Below are 24,241 nucleotides of genomic sequence, written 5' to 3' on the forward strand. Positions count from 1 at the left end.
GAGGTTCAAAATCAGCGGGCATCGTTCATGTAGGCCAAGAAATGCCTGAGGACATTGGGAGTGTGATATGCTATGCTGTACTCCTGTGAGACTGAGAGTGACCTTTGAGGATGAAGGGCATTCCTTTACCTCACCTACACTACTCTGGGACTGGATCATCACCTTCCTGGACCAGGAGGGAAGTCCCCTGTGCGGGGCGGAAGGAAGTCCGCTGCGGGGGCTGGAGGGAAGCACCACAGACACCCCCTCCCACCCCAGAAGGACAAGTTACTTCCCTTTGATAACGCCTTATCAGGTAGAGACCTGATATAGCCGTAAACTCCTTATCTCAGAATTCTCCCCAGGCGGCACTCTGGATTCGTACAGCAGAACCTCTGCACGTCGGTAGAGGGCATCAAGCGACTTCACAGCAATGTCATCTCCCAGATGCGACGTCAAAGTAGTCCATATAAGCCCTCCCCAAACACGCTGACGTCAGTTTCTTAGTGACCATTCTCGCTGCAACAATGCGGAGCCACGTAGAGAAACAGGTTCAGGAAACAGTGTGCCAAAATGGGGTAGAATCTTGCATCAACAAGTACAGATTGAAAGAACAGCAGTAGAATGCAAGGAGGGGATCTAGGAGACCACAGAGCTTTCAGTTCACAGAGTGGGGAGGATGGGTGGGTCGATGATAGAACCTGTCTCTACCAGATAAGACATTACCAAAGGTAAGAAACTTGCCCATCTGGTAGAGATATCTACCCGCAGAATCCTTATCTTAATATCAAATACCCAAGCAATAATAACCTTTGAGGAGGGGCTGAGAACCGACCTCACCAAAGATCCGCAAATAAGAGAAGCTGGTCTAAAACATAGAAGAAGACCAGACTATCCAAAAAATAGGTGAAACAAGATGCTCACCGAAAGGCGTGATCTCTATGAAGAACTATGGGAAGCCCGTAGTGAGTAGAAGTGATAAGACAGTGAGAAACACGGTACACAACCAGGAAAAGAGGCAGACCAAAAGAGCAACCTATGTCAGGGGGTGCAAAGGAACCATGGACAACAGTCCATAAAGTCCAGGCTCAAAACCAATGGAAGGAGCATAGACAGCACGCTCTTCGCAGGGAACACATTCAACAAATAAGAGTACCCACCGATTGTCAAGGAAACTAGCCTGAGAAACAGATTTCGAAAAAAAGGACCTCTAATAAAGAATGAGGGAGCAAAGAGAGAACAATGAATGCAGAAGAGCATCGCTACAAGAACAGTAAAAGAAATCGCTCTTATACTGAGTACCTTGATAGATATATAAGGCATTCTCCATAACAATCTCACTGAGACGCTCATTGAAGAGAAAGAAGGCCAGACAACCATATGTGCAAAACACACACATATATACCGTAAGTAAAAGACATCTACAAAACACCCATGGAAGAGCTGGGCACATACAGTCAGACATTCAAAGACAAAGGCATATGAAGATAAATAAGCAAACATAAAAAACAGAAATGTCCGTAGAGACACTAGTCATACAGGGTACAGCAGAAGTTTATGAACTCCTCTGAAGGTAACCCACGTCCTCTGCCAGTGAGGAGGGACGAGAAGTGGAGGAACCAGGGACACTCCAAGAACAGAGGTAACCAAGGAAGAACAGAGATAACAGATCCTGCAGTCATAAAGAATAAGTTACAACAGTAACTGAGGTGGAGGCAGAAAGACCAAGCTGGTAAACTGCAACACAGTGCTACATAAGAGTAGGAAGTGGAAGGCATAGCCTACTACAGGAAAACAAGGGGAACCGTCCAAGAACCAACGTCATCGGCTGAGAAAGGATCCCAGCAGACGGTGCCAGGAGAAACAAAGAATAAACAGCGTGTGGAGGGGACGAGAGGAGGAGGAGGAAGATGTAAGAAGACCGCCATGCTAAACGAAAAAGTAATAAAGTACCCCCACCTAAGAAGGGGGGTTAAATGGAACCTCTCCCATAGAAAAAGGGGGACACTATGAAGGCGGGAATGGAGGGAGGAAGATACCGGAAATGAAAGGGAGTCCAGGTCTCTTGTGATACCAGACAAGGATCCAAACAATCAAGGGAGTTGGTGTCTCAGGTGAAGAGAACTGAAAGAACAGCAGACAAAACAGCTACAGCACGGTGCAATGGCAGATATGTATAACCCCCCCCCCCAGGAGGCAACAGCTGTGCACCAAGTAGGTAGGTAGAACACTGAAAGGGTAAAAACCCTTACAGGAACACTGGAGTGTTGAAGAAAAAAAGCATCAGGAGCGTGATAAAGTAGAAAAGGGCCAACACAAGAAAGCAGTGCCAAGGCGCAAATTGAAATAATAAGCCAAAAAGATAACGATACCACAAGGGCTTTAGGAAGGTGGAGTCGTGGAACCCAGGCCTGACAAGTAGGAACACAATAGGAGTAGGAGAAAATCCATGTGTCCCACAGATTAAAAAAAAAAAAACAAAGAAGGTCCACACTGAAGCGGGTCGAAGACTGGAAGGAAAGTAAACCAGGCCTAGAGTGCCTGCTTCTGGTACCAGTATCTCCCATCTGGAGAACAAGAAAAAAGATGAAGACGAAGTCCTTATAAGGGATATTACGTGTATAGATAGCTCACAAAATGCCATTAAGGCAAACAAAATATGGTCCCCGAAAACTGGAAACAAGGGTATAGTGCATCTGCACAACATAAACAGAATACCCACCACAGAAAGAGCATTCGGGTAAGAAAAACCAAGCAGCAAATAGAAGCTGTAACAACAGACTCCTACAAGACCGCAAAGCAAGATATGTTCCAGATGGCTGGAAACAAAACCTGTCACTGACAGCATAAAGGAGAAGAAAAGTAACTGCAGAAAGCAGGACTACCACACCGGGTGTAACCCTGGAAGGGAGGGAGTACTCTGCCCTATGAAGGATCTGTTGACAATTCCACCAAAGGTAGGTGTAAATCAAGGGCAACTGAACTCGACTGAGCATATCTGCCAGCGCTGAACTCGCCTCGGTAGCCAAACCAGAAGGAGACAGGAGGCTGGAGAACATTCTATGCCACCGGCGTCGCCCAAGTCAAGTAACCAAATAGATTGTATAGGGGGTGGTTACGTGTCTCGAACTGGAGGGGGTCATACCACACAGTCTGTAGAGCTTCCACAACCATGGTCCTCAGAAGGAAAAACCAAAGGCGAATTCCGGGACAGTCGGCTCCATCGATGAGCGTAGATAGCACCACTACGGGAGTCGCAGACAAGAGCTTGACACAGCCACTGGAGTTGGCAGGACAGAAGCTGGAGCCGAAGGTGGGAGCTGTGATGGGCTGTGCAGCGGCGCCGCTGAGGTATCGGACACAAGAGGCCGTCCTGAAGCAGAGGGTGAACCCACCGGAGGAGTCACAGGCATGACCTCCTGCACTTCCATGGAGCCCGAGGGCGCTCCAGAGGGAGGTGACGACTCGAGAACAAAAAGAAGAGATAAAGAATATGGTCTCATCTGGGTCAAAGAAGTCCAGGTCCCAGTATAGGCGGGGAGACGCGTGGCAGACTCATGCATCAGCACTTCAACACAAGAGTGGGGAGCAGCGATAGACCACGAAGGCGGGTGGCACTGCGACTTTGACCACCGGCGTAGACTTACCTCCCGATGCCGAAGGTGAATGACAATCGCAGGAACATCGCCTAGAACGGACGCCCGGTTGGTTCCTAGAACGCGTAGGGGACTGAGGACCATGAGAAGACTTCAAAGACTGACATTTTGGGCCACCAGGAGCTTCATGCAACATTCCATGAGGGCTTTCTGTCGGAGCTGTGGACATGAGTCGTACTCGTCTAAGTCATGGTGCTTACCTAGACACCACGTGCAAACCGAGTGATGATCGGTGGCAGACATTTGTTGTCCACAGGACTCACGAGGCTTGGACCCCGAGGACATTAAAGAAGAGGGAAATAGGCGCACTTCCAGGTTGAAAAACTGTGAAGTAGGCCGAAAACAGCCAGAGGAACTCAGTGCAGATCCATGTGTTAGCGCGTTAAAGAAGGAACTAACAGCATGTCAAGGGAGGGCTTATATGGACTCCGTTGACATCACATCCGAGAGGCAACGTCGCTACAGAGAGACTTGATGCCCTTTACTGACGCACCGAGGTACTGCTGAAAAATGTCCAGATCCAGTCTGGCACCTTGGGAAGATTCTAAGATAAGGAATCTGCGGCCAGATGTGTCCATCGGATTAAAGGTTACAAAGGTTGCCAGGTCCACACCGTCCTACTCACAAGCCCTACAGCAGCAGCAGAAGGTGGTGGACGAGGTGTCAGCGATCAGCGGCGGTAGCCCTTGCTCCTCATCACTGGTTGATAAAGAAGACCACAGGGACACCGACTCTGATCAAGCCTTGATCTCCTCAACTTGTTCCGGAGGATCACTTCTGTTGGTCATTCCTAGCACCTCAGAGGAGATAATTTAATATGCTTATATTGTTACAATGATTCAGTTACAGAGGCACTTTGGGATATTTACAGTTATCCTCTGTCCCTCTCTGTTTGACAAGTTACTTACATTTTAACGCCTTATCCAGCAGAGATATGATATAGCCGCAGATTCCTTACCTTTGAACTTCCAGGTGTCAGGCTGGATCTAGAAGATTTTTTATAGCAGTACCCCTGTGCACCAGTAGATGGCATCAGTCGACTCTGCGTGACGTTGTCAGTGTCATGTATAACAGCCACTCCAGCGCGCTGATATCAGTGCTTTTCACAATTTTCCACAACAAAAGAGCGGAGCCATTAAGTGATTGACCATGGTGTGTTAAAAATACAACTAGGGCCCTGAAGGGGGATTAACCGTGACACAAAAAAAATTTCTGCAGTATGTGGCGGAATCTGCTGCTAGATCATATCTCTACTGTATAAGGCGTAACCGAAGGTAATTAACTTGTCCATCTGATAGAGACATCTAGCCGCAGATTCCTTACCTTTGAACAGATAGCCAAGCAATACCTTCCCCAGAGGAGGGACTATGGAAAAGCTTTAAACCAGGAGATCCAGCAAGACAAAGCGGCCAAACAGGTCCTCCCTGCGAACCTAAGAATCCAGGTAATAGTGGCTGGCAAATGAGTGCAGAGATGTCCAGGTGGCCACCTGTTATATATCAGCAATTGGGACACCACGTTGGAGCGCCGTGGTGGCCGACTTTGCCCTAGTAGAATGGACCCGTAGGTCTTCAGGTTGTTTCTTCGCTAAGGTCTAACATTTTGATACAGAGGACCCAGTGTTATATGGTCCTCTTTTGGACAGCATGCCCCTTCCTTGCTCTCATGTACCCTATGAAGAGTTGGTCATCCACCCGGAACTATTTAGTGCAATCAAGGTAGAAAGATAACACTCTTTTTGGGTCCAAATGGTAGAGACGCTCCTCTTCCTTAGAAGGACGCAGAGGTGCATAGAAAGTGGGCAGAGTAAGACTGTCCAAGATGGAAGGGTGTTAGCACCTTAGGCAGAAATGATGTCCTAGTCTGGAGTACCACTTTTGCTAGAAAGACGCTGCGATGGCAGGGCCTGCAGTTCGCTCAACCTCCTGGCAGAGGTGCTTGCCACCAAAAAGGCTGTTTTGAGCAACCGTTGAGGGCACTTGTGTAGCGGCTCAAACGGTGCGCACATCAAAAAGATAAGGAACAAGTTAAGGTCTCCCTGTGGAATAATAAAAGGGAAAGGGGAAACAAATGGGTTAAACCCTTCCAAAATCTTTGCACAAGAGGGGATATATAAAAAAAGGCTAATCTGGCAGCTGAAGAAAGGCAAATAGGGCAGAAGAGGAGCCCTTCTGGGTGCCCAGAGCAAAGTCCTGCTGGCTCAAGGAATGAATAAACAGGAGAACATCTGACAGAGGCTGACAAGGGGTCAATAGACCTTTCTGTACAATATTTTCAAAAAGTGTTTCTTCGGCACGTGTATATCGACTTTGTGGAGGGACACCTGGCTGCCAGGATAACTTCGCCAGGAAGGTCAAAAGCCATCAACTGTTGCCCCTCAATCTCCACGCAAGGAGGCAGAGAGTGTACAAGCTTGGGTGGCGAACCCTTTCCTGCTGCTGCGACAGAAGACCCTCCCGAAGGGGCAGCCTGATCGGAGGATCGGTGCTCATTGCAAAAAGCTCGGGACATCAGACTCTCCGTGCCCAGTCCTGAACCACAAGAATGACTTGTGCTCGGTTGCTCCTGATCTTCTGGAGGACTCTGGGAAGGTGTGGTATGGCCTGAGCTCCACTCGCGTCGAAATGCGTTGCCGTGCGAGAGCCACCTTGGAAACTCCAATGGGCAATACTGCTGACATTGCACGTTCTTTTTAGAGCCAATTATTAAATCCACAATAGTGCGATACTATATAAAGAAAGAAATGATTTCCAAGTTCTTGGGCTTGTCCAGTTCTTTTATTGAGTTCACTCTTCTAGTCTTCCACTCCCTTTTGCCTACGCGTTTTGTCTTTTATGGGTGTAACCCCACGACCAGAATGTCCATTAACTTCATTGAACTGGATGTCAGTTCTTTCTCCCAGATGTTTAGGAGATCTTCGTAATTGGCTTGTGCTTCAGAAATTGTAAATTTATTTATTCAATCTATGATTGAAGTATTTGGGGAGATTGGGTGTACACTCTCCTATTCTGGATGCACAGCAGGATTGTGATAATTTTCTAAACTTTGTGTTGTACCTAAATCTGTGTTAACTTTATATGAGCGCCCTAGGTCTCTTTTGGACACCCATCTTTGGTTACTTACAAACAAGAGTGAGGCTGCTCTATAGACATTGATATTTATCACACATTAAAAATGAGTGACAACTTGGATCGAGACAGAATGGCGGCAGAACTATTTGATAATTTGTGTAAGGAGAGTACCGTTAATGAGGCTGTACAAAGTGTTAATCAACCACAGAATGAAGGATTACAGGAGAAATTTGTGAAACTAGAGAAACTGAAACGTGCAGAAATGTCCAAATGGTGGGATGGCACTACTTTGAAACAGTATGTGAAACTAAATAGGATCCCCAGAGGTCTTCGTTCGCAGATCATCCCAACCTATGATGATCTGGACGAAGATCTCCTAAACATCTGGGAGAAAGAACTGAGATCCAGTTCAATGAAGTTAATGGACATTCTGGTCGTGGGGTTACACCCATAAACGACGAAACGCGTTGGCATAAGGAAGTGGAAAACTATAAGAGTGAACGCAATAAAAGAACTGGACAAGCCCAAGAACTTGGATATCATTTCTTTCTTAATATATTATCGCACTATTGTGGGTTTAATAATTGGCTTGTGCTTCAGAAATTGTAAATGTCAACTACAAACGTACTTTGTGTAGATTTTAAATAAAAAATATGACAAACTTTTACAATAAAAGCAAACTATACTCTGTAAACTTCATAGAATCACCAACAGCACATTTTTTATGTTACATATTTATTAAGCAATTCAGGGTCATAAAAGTATAAACATTTAACCAACAATGAGATTACAGATTGAAAAAAAAAACCAGAATATTTTGCATAATTTATTAACCTTAACCTGGGAACATGCAGGGCAGCTGTGCATAGCCCATTATTTCGAGCTCCAATTCCAATCATCTGATGTAATCAAAATGACCTCTTTGACAAGTTTCCAATCCATTAATGTCAGAGACTCTGACATTAATGGATTGAAAACTTGTCAAAGAGGTCATTTTGATTACATCAGATGATAGAGAGAAGATAGTTCCTAAACAAACACACATAATTTGACAACTGTTCCAAAAGAACAAGTTACTTAACTTTGAAACCGCCCTAGGAATAGTTGTTCTGACGGATACCTCTAACCACAGAATGGATTGGAACTTGTCACATGAGTTGCCAAGTGGTGCCATGTGGCTTTGTGTTGACTTCGTTTAGTCACAGAAGTAACAAAGCAGAACCGCATAGAATCGCTACACTTACATGCCGAGGTCAGTTTTTTGCCGGACTCTTTCCGTTCCCTCAGACGTGGCTCACAAAAGAATTTGAGGTATTAGGGTGTGGATAAAAAGGAGGTCACTTAATCGAACAGGAAGGTCGGAGGGTGGTGAGGAATCTATGGTTAGATAGAGTATCCACTAGAAAGATCATGGCGGGTACTTCTAGCTATAGTTTCCTTAGTTGTACAAAAGATACCAAAGCAGTAGCTCCCAAAGGAGAGGATCTGTGGAATAGGCTCAGGCAAAAAAATCCTATAGGCTCGAAGAGGCAAAATGCCTTTCTGTCAAGGCAATAGTGCTTTGTGGCATGTGTACTCACGCCCACATTGCGACCTGCAGGATGTCAAGAATAAGCACTCCGCATGCCAGTGCAGTGGTAGCAGACTTGAACCTGGAGGAATGGCCCTCAGTCCTACCGGAGGCTGCTTCTTGGCCAATTTGTAGCAGATCCTAATGCAGAGAACTGTTTACCTTGAGGCAGAGTGCTGTACTGTGTTCCACTCTAGCCTGAATGTGTCCCTAGACAGAGCATTCTTGTGATCTCCAATGTGAACAGATTTAGACACTGCTCTTGACTGTGGTCAAAAAATCAACCAGGGTCCTCCCCACTGTTGGAAGATACCCTGCACGACTCCTGGGTGCATCCACCATTTGTGATCTGCCAGAGCTCGCCCGCAAAGGCATTTAAAGATCCCCCAGGTGGAGATGCCCAGAAGAACAGCCAACTCCAAAGGTGCAGCACCTCGAGGCATAGGACCCCACTTCGCCCTCTGTGTTTCAGTACAACATGGCGGTGTTGTCTGTGGGAACCTGCACCAGCCTTCCTTTGATGGGTGGCAAAACCCATTCATCCCTGTGCCCTGGATCTCTTATTGAGAGCAGCTCTGAGGTTTCTTTGTCTGTTCGCCTCATGCATGCTGCTTGTCCACTTCACCAGGTGGCATGTGCTGGCTCTACACTGCGATCTGAAGTCTGTGTGCTCAACACTAAGGAAACCAGGCGGATGTTATCCAGGTGGCTGCTGACCGGAGTCTGGCCAGCAGCAGTCCCCTCCCCCTTTTGCATCTATGATGCATCATTGCTGGGTTGAGAAGGTCATATGGGAGAGTTGGAGATCAATAGGCGCTGGTGTCTGAAGGAAACCTGGTCGCACACCTGTCGCGCGGAGCCAGCAGGGGCAGCTGGGGGTGGGTGGGAAGACCTTCCGGGGTGCGAGGGGCCCGGGTGGGACCGGGCCCCAGAAAAGAGAAGGAGCGGCAGGGGGTGGGCTCCCCCAACCGTCTGTGCTCACCTGGGGGTCCGGGTGGGACCGGGCCCCCCCACGGAGGTTGCAGAAAGTGGCGAAGCGCCAGCGCGGCTCTCCCCGACACAGCGGGAGAGCCGCTCATCTATTATTCAGCAACAGGACCTTGTAGCACCCCATAATGCCTTGCAAGGCATGGGGAATGGATTGGTTTAGGCGTTTTGGTGGCCCCCAGAGGAGAAGAGTCACCCTTGAGTGTGAATAGGTGCTGGGGGGAGCTGCTGGAGAAGAGCAGTCTCGCCCCCAGCACAAAGCTAAGTCCCACCCTAAGTTTCTTGAGGCTTTAAAAAGAATAACCCCTCAACGCTCCGCGAAGATTGCATCATCTCCTAGGCTGGAACTTTTGTTCTACAGCTGGGGGTTCATTGAGAAATGCATCAAAGATTAAAGGGCTGAGTTGGAGATGTCTCAAGAAGGGCATCCCCTGGAGGTGAAATGGTGTAATGACATTGAAATGCATTTACTAATGGTTATTTCTTTTGGAGGGACTGAATTTCACAGTTTGTAAAGTGATGTCATAAGCAAAGTGGATTTAAGTGGCTAGACACTCCTGCTAGGGTGTCTGAATGTAGTTTCTTAATCCTTTGGTCATCTTTGATGCCTTTAGGGGCTGTAATTGCAATGCATTTTAATGATATCCAAATGTGCTGAGTACTGTCATTCTAAAGTGTGCCTAAACATGTATTCTTGCTGCTGCGCTTATGTGAAAACCCCAGACTGTTAGCCCTTAAGATGTAGAGGTGCATCCTGTATGGTCAGTAGGAGATGCTCAGTCAGGGTCATGTGTCACCAAGGACGGTGTACCCCTGTTTAATGCTTGTTGAGGAGATAGGGGGGACGCCACTGGGATGGTGCCAGTGTGCAGGCCCCTCGCTCTAGGTTATGTTCAACTAATTGCATTGGGGGCAAGATGATGTGCATACATGGGAGTGGTGATACTAGACCCCACCCCCCTGCGGGAGGGGTGGAGATGTTATGCAATGTCACAAAGTAATTCCAACAGCTTATGTATATTTGTAAATTGGTGCATACTATTGTGTAGTGTGTTTAATAAATGTACTCTTACTTTTATAAAGCAAAGTACAGACTGGACAATCAATTATTGAGTGTTATTTCCGCGCACTTGCAAATGGCGATTACTAGCCCACACCACCTCCCTTGAGTAAGCCTCAGACTGCTCTGCAACGCTACCCTCTGAGAGTCAGGCGCTACAATTGGGTGTTTGGTTCCCAGTGAAGGACAAATGTAGTCACTTTATTTGTGCAGGCCTCACAGATGCTGCCTCGTTTTCCAACAGGTGGATAGAAGTATTCATCAGATAAACTATTGCTAGGGAGATTTAATTTCTTTCGGGGCATGTAGAAGAAGACAAATGCTAAAACCTGAACAGATGATAAACAATTTGTGTTACATATGTGTTACTGATGAGGCATAATGTTGCACATTATGCCTCATCAGTAACACACGAACTCCGGGTTTTTTAACCTGGCAAGGGTACTCTCTTTATCAAACTTAATTCACTTTGGTTAAGGTTAGGTTAGGTTTAAACACTCATTCACTCACGCACTTGTTCTCCGAGAACCCTCTATCTCACACCCTCACTCATCATATGGCAGTACCAAAAAAACAGGTCTTTGCTAAAGCGACCCTTCGGCTCATTGAAGCGCCGGCCCGACTAGGAGCAGCCGCCCGATGATGAAGCATGACATCCTTCGGGGTGTGTGAGGGCACCAAGAGACAAGACCCGCGCTTGCCTCTAACATATAGGGTGTAAGCCTAGCACCTCACTCCGTTTATTCCTGTTTCTTCTTCTTACCCTTGCTTCGGGTGACTATTGCACCCTACCTTGGAACAGTTACCCCCGTTTGAATTGAGATTTACACAAGGAGCACAGGTACTGGACCATAATCAGCTCCTAGTCACCCGCCCTTCTTTTGTGATATATATTTACATAGCCCTTTGTAAGCAGATGTCTTAGGATCCAAGATATGAAAATATTTAACTCCCATTGACATTGTATCCTACTCATGGCAAAAGTACTGCTATGTGGCAATAGTCATTTGGAAGTACATACCTGTGAAATACTTGCTGTAGTCCTGTTCAGTCTTTTGAGCCATATCAAACTGTTCTTTGGAATGTTTCTGTGATACTTTGTCCCGTAAAAAGATTGGGTCTTTTTGTTCTCTGTTGGTGGTAAAGGAAAATCTACTGATCACATGCTTTTGCACTTCTACTAAGATCAACTACTGCAACCACTCACAGTGTCACTAACAAATAACCAATCTTTATTGCAAAAAGCGTTCCATCAATCATATCATGTGTCGTAATTAACTTTCACATCATTCATTCCATGCCTCATTCCTACAAAGACTGCCTGGTCCTGACTGATAACCAAACAAGCATTGGCCTAACCAACAGTTCTGGGTTTTTTTGTTAGGGAAAGTGTTTGGTAATAGTTGGGCAGGTTTGTGAGTGTGTTTACTCCAGTTGTCCTAGAAAGAATATCCCCTAGCGAAGAACATCTTGAACTATGGAAGCTGAGGCTATTGCTCTGTGGAACTGCAAACTACATTGGCATGTTTAAACTGTACGTTCAAGGAACAGAGTTATGAAAAGTATTCCGAATTTTGTGTTAAAAGTAGAGGACTTAAGAAGCATACATGCAGCTACACACTGCATAGCAAATACTTTGGAGAAAGGGCTCTTATTATTATTGCATCATAAAGAAAGCCTCTTTGTGCACAAATGTTTACTTTGTGAATAAAAATAACTAACTACAACCCTCTATGACAGCAAAGGTTAACAAATGAATGTACAAGGGTGATTACTGAACAGAACTTTTATAGATGAGGCTAAACTCAATCTAAAAAGCAACACTTATCAAAATTTCATAAAACAGCAAATCAAGTGTCATGCCCACAAAGTAAATAAATAAAAACAACTACACAGGATCTCAATTACAAGCTTCATGTTGCATCTTCAGGTCATTTTTAATTGAGAACTAGTGTTGGGTAACTTAATCCCAGTCACTTAAACCTAATGGGCCCGCAAACGGGACAAGCAAGGGAAGATCAAGAAAAACACATTTAAAACTAATTGATTAAGGGGCTGACTAAAAGCCCACTCACTCTACAAACTACTGAATGTAAAAATACAATTCTGCAAAAGACTGTTTCATTAAGTCAGCAGATAAAACAGTTGCATCTCAAACAGGAGAAAGGCCGTTAGTTCTGGTCAGGATTAGGAGAAAGGCAGTTAGTTCTGGTCAGGATTATAAGAATCAATCTGGTGACTTTCATATAGCATTTACAAAATAAGAAAATAAACATTTTGGGCTTGTAAACAGCAGCCCACAACTTTATAACCAAGTGTGCCATGTAAAACATAATAATCTGTCTAACATACCTTGCGAACCAATTCTCATATAAAGTAGATCCCTGCATCATTTCTTGTCCCCATGATCGATCATCCAGTGATCTTAGCATCCGTACAACGTGGTGGAGGAGGTTCTAAAATAAGACATCGAAAATCTGCCCAGCATCTCCAGATTTTGAAATGTTTCTGTGGGCAGCCTCGTGCCGTAAATATAGGTTGCTCCATGTTCATACACCAATCCAGACTCATACTCCATGTCCAAAGCTAAGGCAGGGTCAAGTCTTTCCATGCCCTGGCTATATCCCTTTTGGCCATAGTAAGGTCTAGAAATAGTAGATGCCTTTTATATATATTTCCTCCAATCTCCTCTGTGAGATGCAGCAGTGCAAAGCTGTGGGCAGGGGTATCTCCCACCCCAGTACTTCTGACAGGCAGGCCATGACCCCAGTCCAGAATCTACGGAGCCCTTTGCATTCCCAAAAAGCACGTATAAATGTGCCTTCCGCACTGTCACAGCGGAGACACGTGGGGGAAGCTACCAGTCCTGCCCCCCCAACCTATATCTTGTGAAATAGGCACAGTTTACATATTTAAATTGAATGAATCTTAGGTATGACGCGATTGTGGCTCCCCGCGGGGATTCTAATATTTCTGTCCAATCGTCGTTGTCTAGGGGACCAAGATCCGCCAGCCATCTCTCCCGGAGTGAGTCCAGAGTTGTAGAGAGATTCGTCACAAGAGATTGATATATTTTTGCCGTCTTGTGGTCACCCCAATCGCCCCTAAAGACCTTAGCCTCTGTCGGGGTAAACTCAGGGATAGATTTCAGGGTCACTATATACGATGTTAGAGCGTGGCGAAATTGCAAATACTTGTAAAATTGAGTACGCGGCATCTCAAAGTCCCTCTGGAGCTCCTGAAAGGACTTCAGAACGGTGCACGCATCACGCCCCTAATGCGGAGATACCAATGATATCCCAGTCTCGAAACCCCAATAAGGTCGATACCTGTGGCTTGAGTCCACTCTGCCAAAGAGGTGTTTCTCTGGTCAGTTTTCTCCACCATCCCGTTCTGCACATCGATCGCTTCCATAGTCCAAAGACCACTTGTGTAGCGGATGGGAGCTGACGGAGCTCTCTTGGGGCAAGGAGGAGCACATGTGGCAAGGTGCTACCCATGAGCCATCGTTCCACCTGGTATGCCGATTCATTTCTATTGACGTACCACCAATCGTTGAGCACTAAGAGGTGGGATGTTCCATGATACGATTGGATATCCGGTATTGCTATCTCCCCACAATAGGTAGACTAAAAACATATTTTGAGCGTGACTCTAGCGGTCTGGTCATTCCGAAGGAAACGGCTAAGTCTGGAATTAAGCTGTCAGAACCAGGCGAGTAGTATTGGAAAGGGATGATTCTGCAGCTGATAGAGAAGGCGAGGAAGTGACACCATTTTAAAAATCGCCAATTGTAGGAGGGTGAATACCGGACTATGGTTACCCCAGATTTGTTTGCCTTGTGTTTAGCTGTTTTTCGACTTAGTTGGCCTGGGACCCTGCTAATCAGGGCCCCAGGCTATCTGCTCTCTCTTTAAAATGGACTCCATGTACCCTAGGTGCATAACTAATTGGATATTGGGTCACCTTATCAGCCCCTGTAGAGTGTACTATAGGTACCCAGGGCATAGGTGCATCCAAGGCCTACCAGGGGCTGCAGCATATCTTTTGCCACCCCTGGCTGGCCATCCAAACTGACACAACTGGCTGATCACTCAGCTGGGGCAAGGTCGTGTAATCACCCCTTGCTTAGATATAGTATACCTATATCTAAACCTATATCTGGACACATATACACCAATAAGTCACTCCTATGGCAGGCCTTAACAATCCTGGAGGCAGAGAGCTTGGTTTTATGTGAGATGGTGCTCTAGCATGAGCTGAGCCTGTCTGCAGCTTTCGGAACCATGTCCTTATAGCTGTTCTGGGATATTGCCATACCATATACTCTTAAGTGCATTATAATCCTCGTGGTTATTGATAACTTTGGTTTGGCTTTATCAAAACATGTCGTGTAAGGTGTCATACACTTTGGAATACTACCCCCTCGCCAGTTCTGGCGACGGGGGTAGCATTCCACCCTTCTAGAGGGCTAAGACATGTGGGTAACAGTAAATGCGGTTAAAACTAACCAGAGCCTCAGCATCACAAAATGGATGCTGCTGCCACAGACACAAGTCTGGCCTCCTGCTGCTGACCGAAACTCTGGCAGGGGAGGCCTGGACAAAAGGTTTCCTGTCACAGGGAGGTGTTACACCACCCCAGACAGGAGATAGTGGATTGAGGCAGGCAGGGCGAGTGAAACTAGACACTGCCTGGGGGGCACAAGGCTCCCCATGCATAGCCCAGTTCAAACCGGTGCTGGGGCACTCCAGCCCCAGCTCTGGCGCGAAACTGGACAAAGGGAAAGGGGTGTAACCACCCCCTTCCTGGGTCCCACCCATAGGAGGGACCTAGCAGGTAATCCAGCCCCTTGATTTGGAATAAAGGTAGGAGCTATGTCCATAGTCATCGGATTATCCTGACTGAAACTTTGATACAGAACTCTGGACCCTTCGACATCCCACTCGACGTGGAAGACTGAAGAATCTCCCGTGTGGTCAAGGAGTGACCACCCTGTGCAAACAGACACCATCCAGCGCCCAACGGTTTGCTTTGTTGCAGCTCCCGCGGGAGCTCGAGCGACAGAGATCGACAAGAACCGTATTCCCAGACATCCAACAGCCCGATCCACAGCCACAGCAAAGCTGAGACCCGTGGAAGCGACGTGAGACCGGCCATCTTGAAAAGACTGCGAAGTGCTGACCGTGCAGCTCCTGAGGCATCCTCGAAGCTGTGCATTGGGGTTTGAGAAGCCCCAGCCCCGATCAGCGCGTGCACCGAAGATCACCCCTCCACACTTACCGAGTGCTGCGTGAGGCCCTTTTGAATTGTCCTGCTCGACTCGTCTGTCTGGTCACTTGCCCGTTGGCTAGTGGCCTCTACGACGATGATTCTTACAAACTACTCTGCTAGTCTGGTTGCTCCAGACTGGCCCTCGCTCCCCTGAAAAGGAGCAACCTCTCTGACCTTGCTGGTCCGAGTAAGAAGCGATCTTCAATTCCTGCGTGGGTTGCCTTTGCCAAGGCCTGTTGACTCCGATCCGGAAGCCGACACCGCCGACAGCGAGAGCCTTCGTGGGACAGCTCGTGATCCAATCCTGGTCATCCTCGATGCCCCAGGGTCCACGTGGCAGCGGAGACAAGCTTCTCGACAACTACCTGATTGCGCCCGACATCGCCTGGTTCCTTCCTGGTTCCATCCTGGTCACTAGCTAGTGACCCAGACTCTATCCCCTCTGCTTTCAGGTACTCTACATCTTCGATCCACCCTTGGATCCAACCGGACTCTTCTCTCCTGGCCGCCTGCAGCATCTTCATCTTCAGGCTCCATAGAACTCCACGACGAAACCCGACACACTTTGGCACCTATGCACCCGCGTCCTGTGGGTGAGGTAACGATCTAACACCGGTGCTCGTGTAGTGGTTTACACCTCTAGTGTCCTAGTTTTAAGTGGCTAAGTTCTAGTCCAGTCGGAAGACTTCCAAAGCAGTAACTTTATAACTTTTACGCACCATTGACTTTGCATTGGTGAATGCATGTGCTTTTAGCGCTGCACCCGAATCCCGCGGGCTACTCCCGTCCTAACTACAGTTAGTCCAGTGTAGTCCCAGCGATTCCCAAGGCCCTAGGCCTTACCATTGCTCGTAAAGTGATTCTTATACCACTTATTTAATATATGGTTTGAGTGGCCACCGGGCCTATCCATAATTGTGCAACTTTTGTATGTTTAACTGTGCTTTTGTTTAAATGCTTGTGCCTCTGCACTCATAAAGAGTACAGAGGGTTATTCTAGTAATAAATACATATATTTTTATAATATATAACTTGTGTGGTGTCCTCTCATTTGATATTACAGGATTGCATATGGTAAAATAGCTGGCTTCACATGCCCTCTTGAGTTAAGCCTAAGACTGCTTAGTCCATGCTACCACTTGCATAGCTTGTCTATAAGGTTGACTTTACAACCACCACCATAAGGGATTGTTTGGACTGATACAAGGTGCCCACTAGAATAGTGAACATCATACATCAGGCCAACTTCTCACACCAATCTACCTAATATGGAAAGGGGCATACGAGTCCATGACTTCATCTCAGTCTGGGTGCCCAGCCAGATAGGGGTAATATTTTTATCCCATGACACCGACTGGGATGAAGCCAGATGAACTCCAAGATATTTAAATCCCCATGTAGCCATCATGACGTCCGCAGCCCATGCTCCCATTTCAGAACTCCCATGCAGAGGCCAAAGTATAGACTTCCGGGCGTTCATATACAATCCCAAGGTCTCTCCAAATATCTGTAGTAAGCGGCGCAACCGTGGTCCCATCCGCTGCGGCTCTGATATAAAGAAAAGGATATCATCCGCATTAAGAGCGATCCGATCCGTTATTCCGTCTGGCCACTCAAATCCCTTAACGAACAAGTTACTTCCCTTCGGTAATGATATATCTGTATGAAACATTAGTTAGTGATAGATTCCTTACCTTAGAATTACCCCTAAGTGTCAGACTGGATCCGAAAAGTTTTCATCAGCAGTACCCCTGCGCGTCGGTAGGTGGCGTAATGCGGCTCTGCGTCCGTCTTTGGCGTCATGCGGCTCTGCGTCCGTTGTTGGCGTCGTGATCGCCAAGATGACGTTGCGGCAACTACTTAGACGCTGCCCTCGAGCGCTTACGTCAGTTCTGTACACGACTTCCCGCGCCAGGAAAGCAGAGACATGCATGATGCTGACCACTGGTACCTTGAAACTAAGGCCCTGAAAGGCATGACCTTAACCCTAGAAATCAGTTTGCAGAACAGGGAGGATGGGTGGGGCAGTAAAGAATCTATCAGTAACTAATGTTTCTTACAGATATATAGTTACCGAAGGTAAGTTACTTGTTCATCTGAAAGAAACACGTAGTAATAGATTCCTTAGCTTAGAAAAGATACCCCAGCAATACCAACCCCAATGGTGGGTCTGCAAACCAAGATCACTCCAGGAAGTCCCAGAGAACAGAACGGCCAAAGAAGCAGTCTCTCCGGACTTGGCTGTCCAGGCAATAGTGCTTAGTAAAAGTGTGCAACGAGGCCCACGTAGCTGCCTGACAGATGTCTTGTAAGGGGAAACCATGTCCCAAAGCCGTAGTGGCAGCCGTTACCCTGGTGGAATGAGCGCACAGTCGCACAGGAGGCTCCTTCTTTGCCAGAGAATAGCAGGCTTTAATACACAAGACGACCCATTGGGAGATAGTCCGCTTGTGTACGGCCCGACCTTCCTTGGCGCCTACGTAGCCAGCAAAGAGCTGGTCATCCACCCAGCACTGTTGTGTGCGATTGAGATAAAATGAGAGCGCACGTTTTGGGTCCAGACGGTGGAGCCTCCCTTCCTCTCTGGAAGGGTGCGGAGGCGGAAAAAAGGTGGGCAAAGTTATCGTCTGCCCGATGTGAAAGGCAGTGACAACCTTTGGCAGAAAGGATGGACGTGTTCTGAGCACAACCTTGTCCGGATGGACAGACAGAAAAGGAGGTTTACAGGAAAGAGCCTGGAGCTCACTCACTCTCCTAGCAGAGGTGATGGCAACCAGGAAAGCAGTCTTCAGAGTTAACAAATGAAGAGGACAGTTGTAAAGAGGTTCAAAGGGAGCGCACATCAAGTATGTTAGAACCAGGTTCAAGTCCCACTCTGGCACTACGAAGGGAATAGGAGGGAAAAGATGAGTAATGCCTTTGAGGAATCTATTTACCACAGCGGACTTGAAAAGAGAGGGCTGATCAGGGAGCCTGAGAAAGGCCGAAATAGCAGAAAGGTAGCCCTTGATAGTGCCCAGAGCATAGCCCTGCTGGGCCAAAGAAAGAAGGAACAGTAGGACTTCTGAAAGAGGGGCAGAAAGGGGATCCACAGCCTTTGCTGTGCACCATGCCACAAATTTGTTCCACCTGCAGGTGTATACCAATATCACTACATGAATTGAATTTTTTAATGATGAAAATAATAAAAAGTTTTTGAATAAATCTGTAGAGTTCATTCTTGTATCCCTTATGGGAAGCTCCTTTGCCTCTATTCAAATATTAAGGATCCTCACATAGGACCTGGTTCAAATAATTGTGGCAGGTACTTTTTGCTTCTACTTGATGGTTTACTTCCCCCTGTTTACCTGCCTACATTGTCTCCGGGGGACCCCCTTCTTTCTAATAATTGGTTGGAGGACTGTCCCTTGCTTCTGTGACAGAAGATCCTCCCGAAGAGGCAGTCGGATCGGGGGATCGATGATCATACTGAGTAGCTTGGTATACCAAACTCTTCGAGCCCAGTCCGGAGCTACAAGAATGACTTGGGCCCCGTCGCGCCTGAACTTCAGCACTCTGGGCAGAAGTGGTAAGGCGTACAACAGACTGCAACTCCACTCGCGAAGAAAAGCGTTGTCTACAGAGTGCCGCCTTGGAATTTCCAACGCCCAGAACTGCTGACTTTGCGTGTTCTCTTCGGTGGCGAATAGATATAACCAAGGCTCTCCCCACTGTTGAAAGAGACCTTGCGCCATGTCCGAGTGAAGACGCCATCTGTGATCCTGCATGCACCTGCGGCTGAGTTCGTCTTCCCTGGCGTTCAGTGAACCTGCCAGGTGTTGAACCACCAGGGAAATGTCTTGATGTCCCAGCCATGTCCAGAGGCACAGGGCCTCCTGACATAGGGTCCAAGACCCCACCCGCCCTGTTTGTTGCAGTACCACATGGAAGTGGTGTGGTCTGTGAACACATGCACTACTCTCCCCTTGACAGAGGGAAGGAATGCCTTCAGTGCAAGCTGGATCGCCCAAAGCTCCAGAAGGTTCATGTGGAGAGGCCTCTGATCTCCGCCTCTCCCATATGGCCCTCCCCATCCCAGGAGGGATGCATAGGTCACCACTGTGTGCTCCGGTTGGGGAAGGGAGAGGGATCTGCCATCGACCCAATGCAGGTTCGTGAGCCACCACTGCAGCTGGATTGCAGAGGCCTCCGAGATCTGGACGTAATTAGACAGGTTCCCCTGATGCTGCTCCCACTGGAATTTCAGGTCCCACTGCAGAGCCCGCATATTCCATCTGGCATGAGTGGCCAGCAGGATGCAGGAGGTCATAAGGCCCAGCAGCCTCAGGGTCATCCTGACCGAACCCCAAGATAGAGGCTGAAAGATCGGAATGATTGCCTCAATATCCTGGACTCGCCGTTCAGGAGGATACGCCTGAAAGTGCGTCATATCCAGAACCGCTCCGATTAAGAGGAGCTTCTGAGAGGGAATCAGTTGCGACTTCGGCACATTGATGGAGAACCCCAGCAAATGCAGGAGGTCGGCCATAGTCTGGAGGTGGGAGATGACTGTCCAGGGCGAGCCCGCCTTCAACAGCCATTACAAAGAACAAGGGGTCCAAAGCTTAACACCTTAAGTGCTGCCGTCGGCCAACGGTCGTCACGGGCACTACCTCCCCAGTGCTGCGTGCGACCGCTGGACGTCCAGTTCAGCACTGGATAATGGACAGCGCAGCACTGGGGAGGTCTATTTACGAAGCTCCCAAGGTGTTAAACAGATAAGCTAATTCTATTGTATAGACCACAATAGGCTACTATACGTTTTCCTTGCCCAGCCGGGCAGGGAGTTTTATTATAGATTAATTCAAATATTTTTGGTTTTTAAATACATTTTTACAACAATCCATTTTCACTGTGAGGCACAGTCCTGCGCCATATATAAAAGTTTGAAAATAGAGGGAAAGAGTTAAAGGAAATAAGAGAGAAATACTACAGGCAACAGAGAAGTGAGCGGTCTGGGCACTGTAAGGATCAAATGATATAACAATGTTTCCCAGAGCAGAACATACATACAATAATACCAATGGTCAACAGTACGTCTGCTAAGAAAGGTCGACGTTTCGATCCCGCGCTCTAATTAAATGGGATCATCATCAGGACTTTAACAAAATAATTGCCTGGATAGAACACTAAATGCGCCTGTTAAGGGAAAACAGGGGGAAAAAACAAAGAATAAACAGTTTAAAATACTGAGTAGGTAGCTCGACCACATTTCAACTTTCGAAATCGCAGTGAAAGATTCAGGCATGGCGACTGGAAACATCAGAGCGCATCCACATTTCAACATTCGAAATCGCAGTGAAAGATTCAGGCATGGCGAAATTTATGATTCTCGGTGAAGAGTTGTGATGAATTTGCATTGCATGCTGTGAACTTAAAACGTGCCCATAGTGCTCTATGACAATGGAACCTGTGAATGAGGTCTTACTATTTGTGCCCAGACTACCTCTAGTAACTAAAGTGGCAGGTGGGGGACGGTGTCCGTTTATGGGTCAAGGTGGTAGCGGTGTGCACTAAACGAAGAGGCCCGTGGGAGTAGCGGTAGTACCTTGGTTGGTCGTCATGAACATGTTGTGTTCTGCGAGCGAGATGCGGGGCTCCCAAGTGGGACAAGGGGGGGGCCTTCCACAGGCACTAGTGGAGAATAAAAGTTGGTTAGTTATAGGTTCTAGTTAGTCTAGGGAAATAGCGGTTAAGAATGAAGAATAATGCCGGGCATACCCGGAGTGCGGTACGTGTGGTTCTAGCACTCGTATCTCCAGTTCCTCTGGTGAGCGGGAAAAGGGTTTGAATAAAATCAGCGGTCAATATGGTGACGTCGATCCGCTGGGAAGGAGAAGGGCATAAGGATTAATATCGTACCCAGTTTGGAGATGCGGCCAGACTGGTGGGTTACTGGGGGGGAAAAAAACGTACCAAATTGTGGATGGCTCAATGGTGGTGCTCGTGGTCCGTCAGGAATTGGAGGGTCAGGAGTTGACGGTCGATATCAATTGATCGATCCGCTGGCGAGAGAGGGTCTAAATTAGTTGTGTGAACCAAGAGGTGTTAGGGGCGAACAGCGAGGTATTAGGGGCGGCAGGCCAGGGGAGATTGGGCTTACCGAAATGGGAACAGTGTCCCGATGCAAGCCGAGCTGGCTGTTCGTTCCTCGCCGGATGGAGCGCCTGAGACGAATGAGAGCCATCATGGTTTGGTTATCTTATGGACGTGTCAGATGACAGTATCACGTGTCTTGCCGGAAAGGCAAGGATAGGCAGGGGTACTGTGGCGGCCATCTTAAAGTGGTGAGGGAGTGTTATACGCATGCATTACATGTTGGAAAAGAATCATAACTGTTGTGGAGGTATCAACTTGTGAGCTCACTATAAAATGGACATTGTGAGAACACACTTATTAAACAATAATCGGCGCAGTGACATGGTGTGAATTGCATTTTTCTAAATATTGGATTAGCAGTAATATGGTGAAGGCATCAGAGCATATCTCTTTTCAGGCGCAGAGCTTATTCAGCCTGATCAGATTGTCCATAGTGTGAGGGTAAACCAATTGTTTGTACAGTTTATCAGTTAGGTCATCCAATTTATCGATTATAGAAGGGTTGTCCAGTCCTCGCTTCTGTTTAATCCGGTTTGGATGGTGTTGAACTGTATTATGCTCTTCAATTCCTCACGATTCAGTAGTTGGGCTCGGTTGCCCCCTCTTTGTGGCAGCTTGACGGTTTTAAGGATAGTCCACTTGATATCATCAGCTGTATGCTTTAGTTCTGAGAAGTGCTCTACCAGGGGAGCATTGGGTGTGCCACACCTAATACGGCTCCGATGTTGGCAGATGCGGGTCTTTGCCTTTTGGGTGGTTTGGCCCACATACAGTTTCGGACATGGGCAGAGTATAGCATAAATAACATTACAGGTGTTACAGTTTGTGAAAGATTTCATTTCAACATTTATGCCATTGTGACAAAAATTTCGTGCTTCGTTCGTAAACTCGCAAACATTGCAGCATCCACATTTCACATGCCCTACCACTGGTGGCAAGCCCCAGTTAGATTCAATTGTTGTTCTCGCAGTGGGGGCTGGTAGGGCTGCTCTGATCAAGTGATCTCTTAAGTTTTTGTTTTTGCGGAAGGCAAACAGGGGTCTTTCTAGATTGATGGGACCTGCATTTATTACGGGCCAATGTTTCAAAATGGATTTTCTGATCTTGTTTGAGACTGGGGAGAATGTGGTTACACAGGCTATCCTCTCAGTTTTGTCACGCTTTCTAGGTGTTAGTAGAACCTCTCGTGGGCAATACCAGGCCCTTTTTAATAAATAATAATAATAATAAATCCACATTTGTAAAGCGCACAATCACCCGCAAGGGTCTCTAGGCGCTGGGGGCCGTCGGGAAGATTAAGCAAGCTATTGCCCAGAGTCACATGGTGCTGGGCTAACCTGCCACCGGCGCCGGGGATCGAACCGTGATCCCCAGATTCCAGCGTCAGTCGCCCTGGCCGCGGCGCCACACCTCTTCCTTTTTGATGCAGTTATGACCAGTCGTCTTGGGTAGCCACGGATTTTAAGTTTGTCAGCGAGAATACCTGCTTCTCTAAAATAGTCTGATTTGGAAGAGCAATTGCGCCTTATCCTCAAAAATTGGGAGTAGGGCAATGAGTCTTTCAAAGCCCTCGGGTGGTTGCTGCTGTAGCTGAGGAGAGTATTACGCTCTGTGGGCTTGTGATAGAGGCGTGTTAGAAGTTCGCCTTCATTGTGAAAGATAGTCAGGTCTAGGAAAGCAATGTGGTTTTTGTCATTGGCTAGAGTGAAAGTCAAATCTGCACAATTATTGTTCAGCCAGTGGAGAAACAGGTTCAATGCAGCAATGTCAAGCCTCCAGATCAGAAAAATGTCGTCTATATATCGACGCCACAGTACTATTCCCGGGAGGAATGGATTTCCATCCGCTAGAATAGAGCCAGTTTCAAGGGCGTCCATAAACAGAATAGCCAGATTGGGGGCAAAAATAGCCCCCATAAACGTCCCCTTGATTTGTTGATATAAAGCATTGTCAAAGGTATGCGAGAAAGGCATAGTTCTAGTAGCTGGAGGATAAACAGGGTTGGGACCCTATGTGGGCGGGGGCGAGAGACCAGGATTTTTTGAATGACGAGTAGAGCCGCTGTTTGGGGAATATTTGTGTATAGCGACTCCACGTCTAAAGTACAGAGTGTATTAAGTACTGGATCAAAGGGATAGTGTTCCACTAAATTAATCATTGCCATACTATCCCTTACGTAGCAGGCTGTTGTTGGCACAAATTCTTTTATAAAAAAATCCACATATGCACCCAACGGTTCCAAAACTGAGCCACATGCAGAGACAATTGGTCTGCCTGGAGGATGGTCAGTATTTTTATGCACCTTCGGGAGAGTATATATCACGGGTAGGCGCGGGCTTTTTACGTTGAGGAAAATGTACTCTTTTTTGCTCAAATATCCTTCAGCACATGCGTCTGATGTGAGTTTCAATATGATATCCTGGATATCTTTGGTGGGATTGCCTGGTAGTCGTTGGTAATGATTTGTGTTACCAAGTTGGCGCAAAATTTCGCCTTTGTATGAGTC

At 47.2% G+C, this 24,241-nt stretch overlaps 1 protein-coding gene across 5 annotated transcripts in view; it reads right to left on the bottom strand.

Annotated features, from left to right (window-relative positions):
* DLG5 (discs large MAGUK scaffold protein 5) overlaps positions 1-24,241 on the bottom strand; it is a 957,981-nt gene that overhangs the window by 12,645 nt on the left and 921,095 nt on the right. For all 5 annotated transcript variants that reach the window (XM_078643375.1, XM_078643374.1, XM_078643372.1 and 2 more), the window contains one exon: positions 11,345-11,454. In XM_078643375.1, coding sequence (XP_078499501.1) covers positions 11,345-11,454 — 110 coding nt within the window. The remainder of the gene's footprint in view (positions 1-11,344; positions 11,455-24,241) is intronic.

Source organism: Lissotriton helveticus, chromosome 5_1 (assembly GCF_964261635.1).
Source record: "Lissotriton helveticus chromosome 5_1, aLisHel1.1, whole genome shotgun sequence".
Taxonomy (NCBI): Eukaryota; Metazoa; Chordata; class Amphibia; order Caudata; family Salamandridae; genus Lissotriton; species Lissotriton helveticus.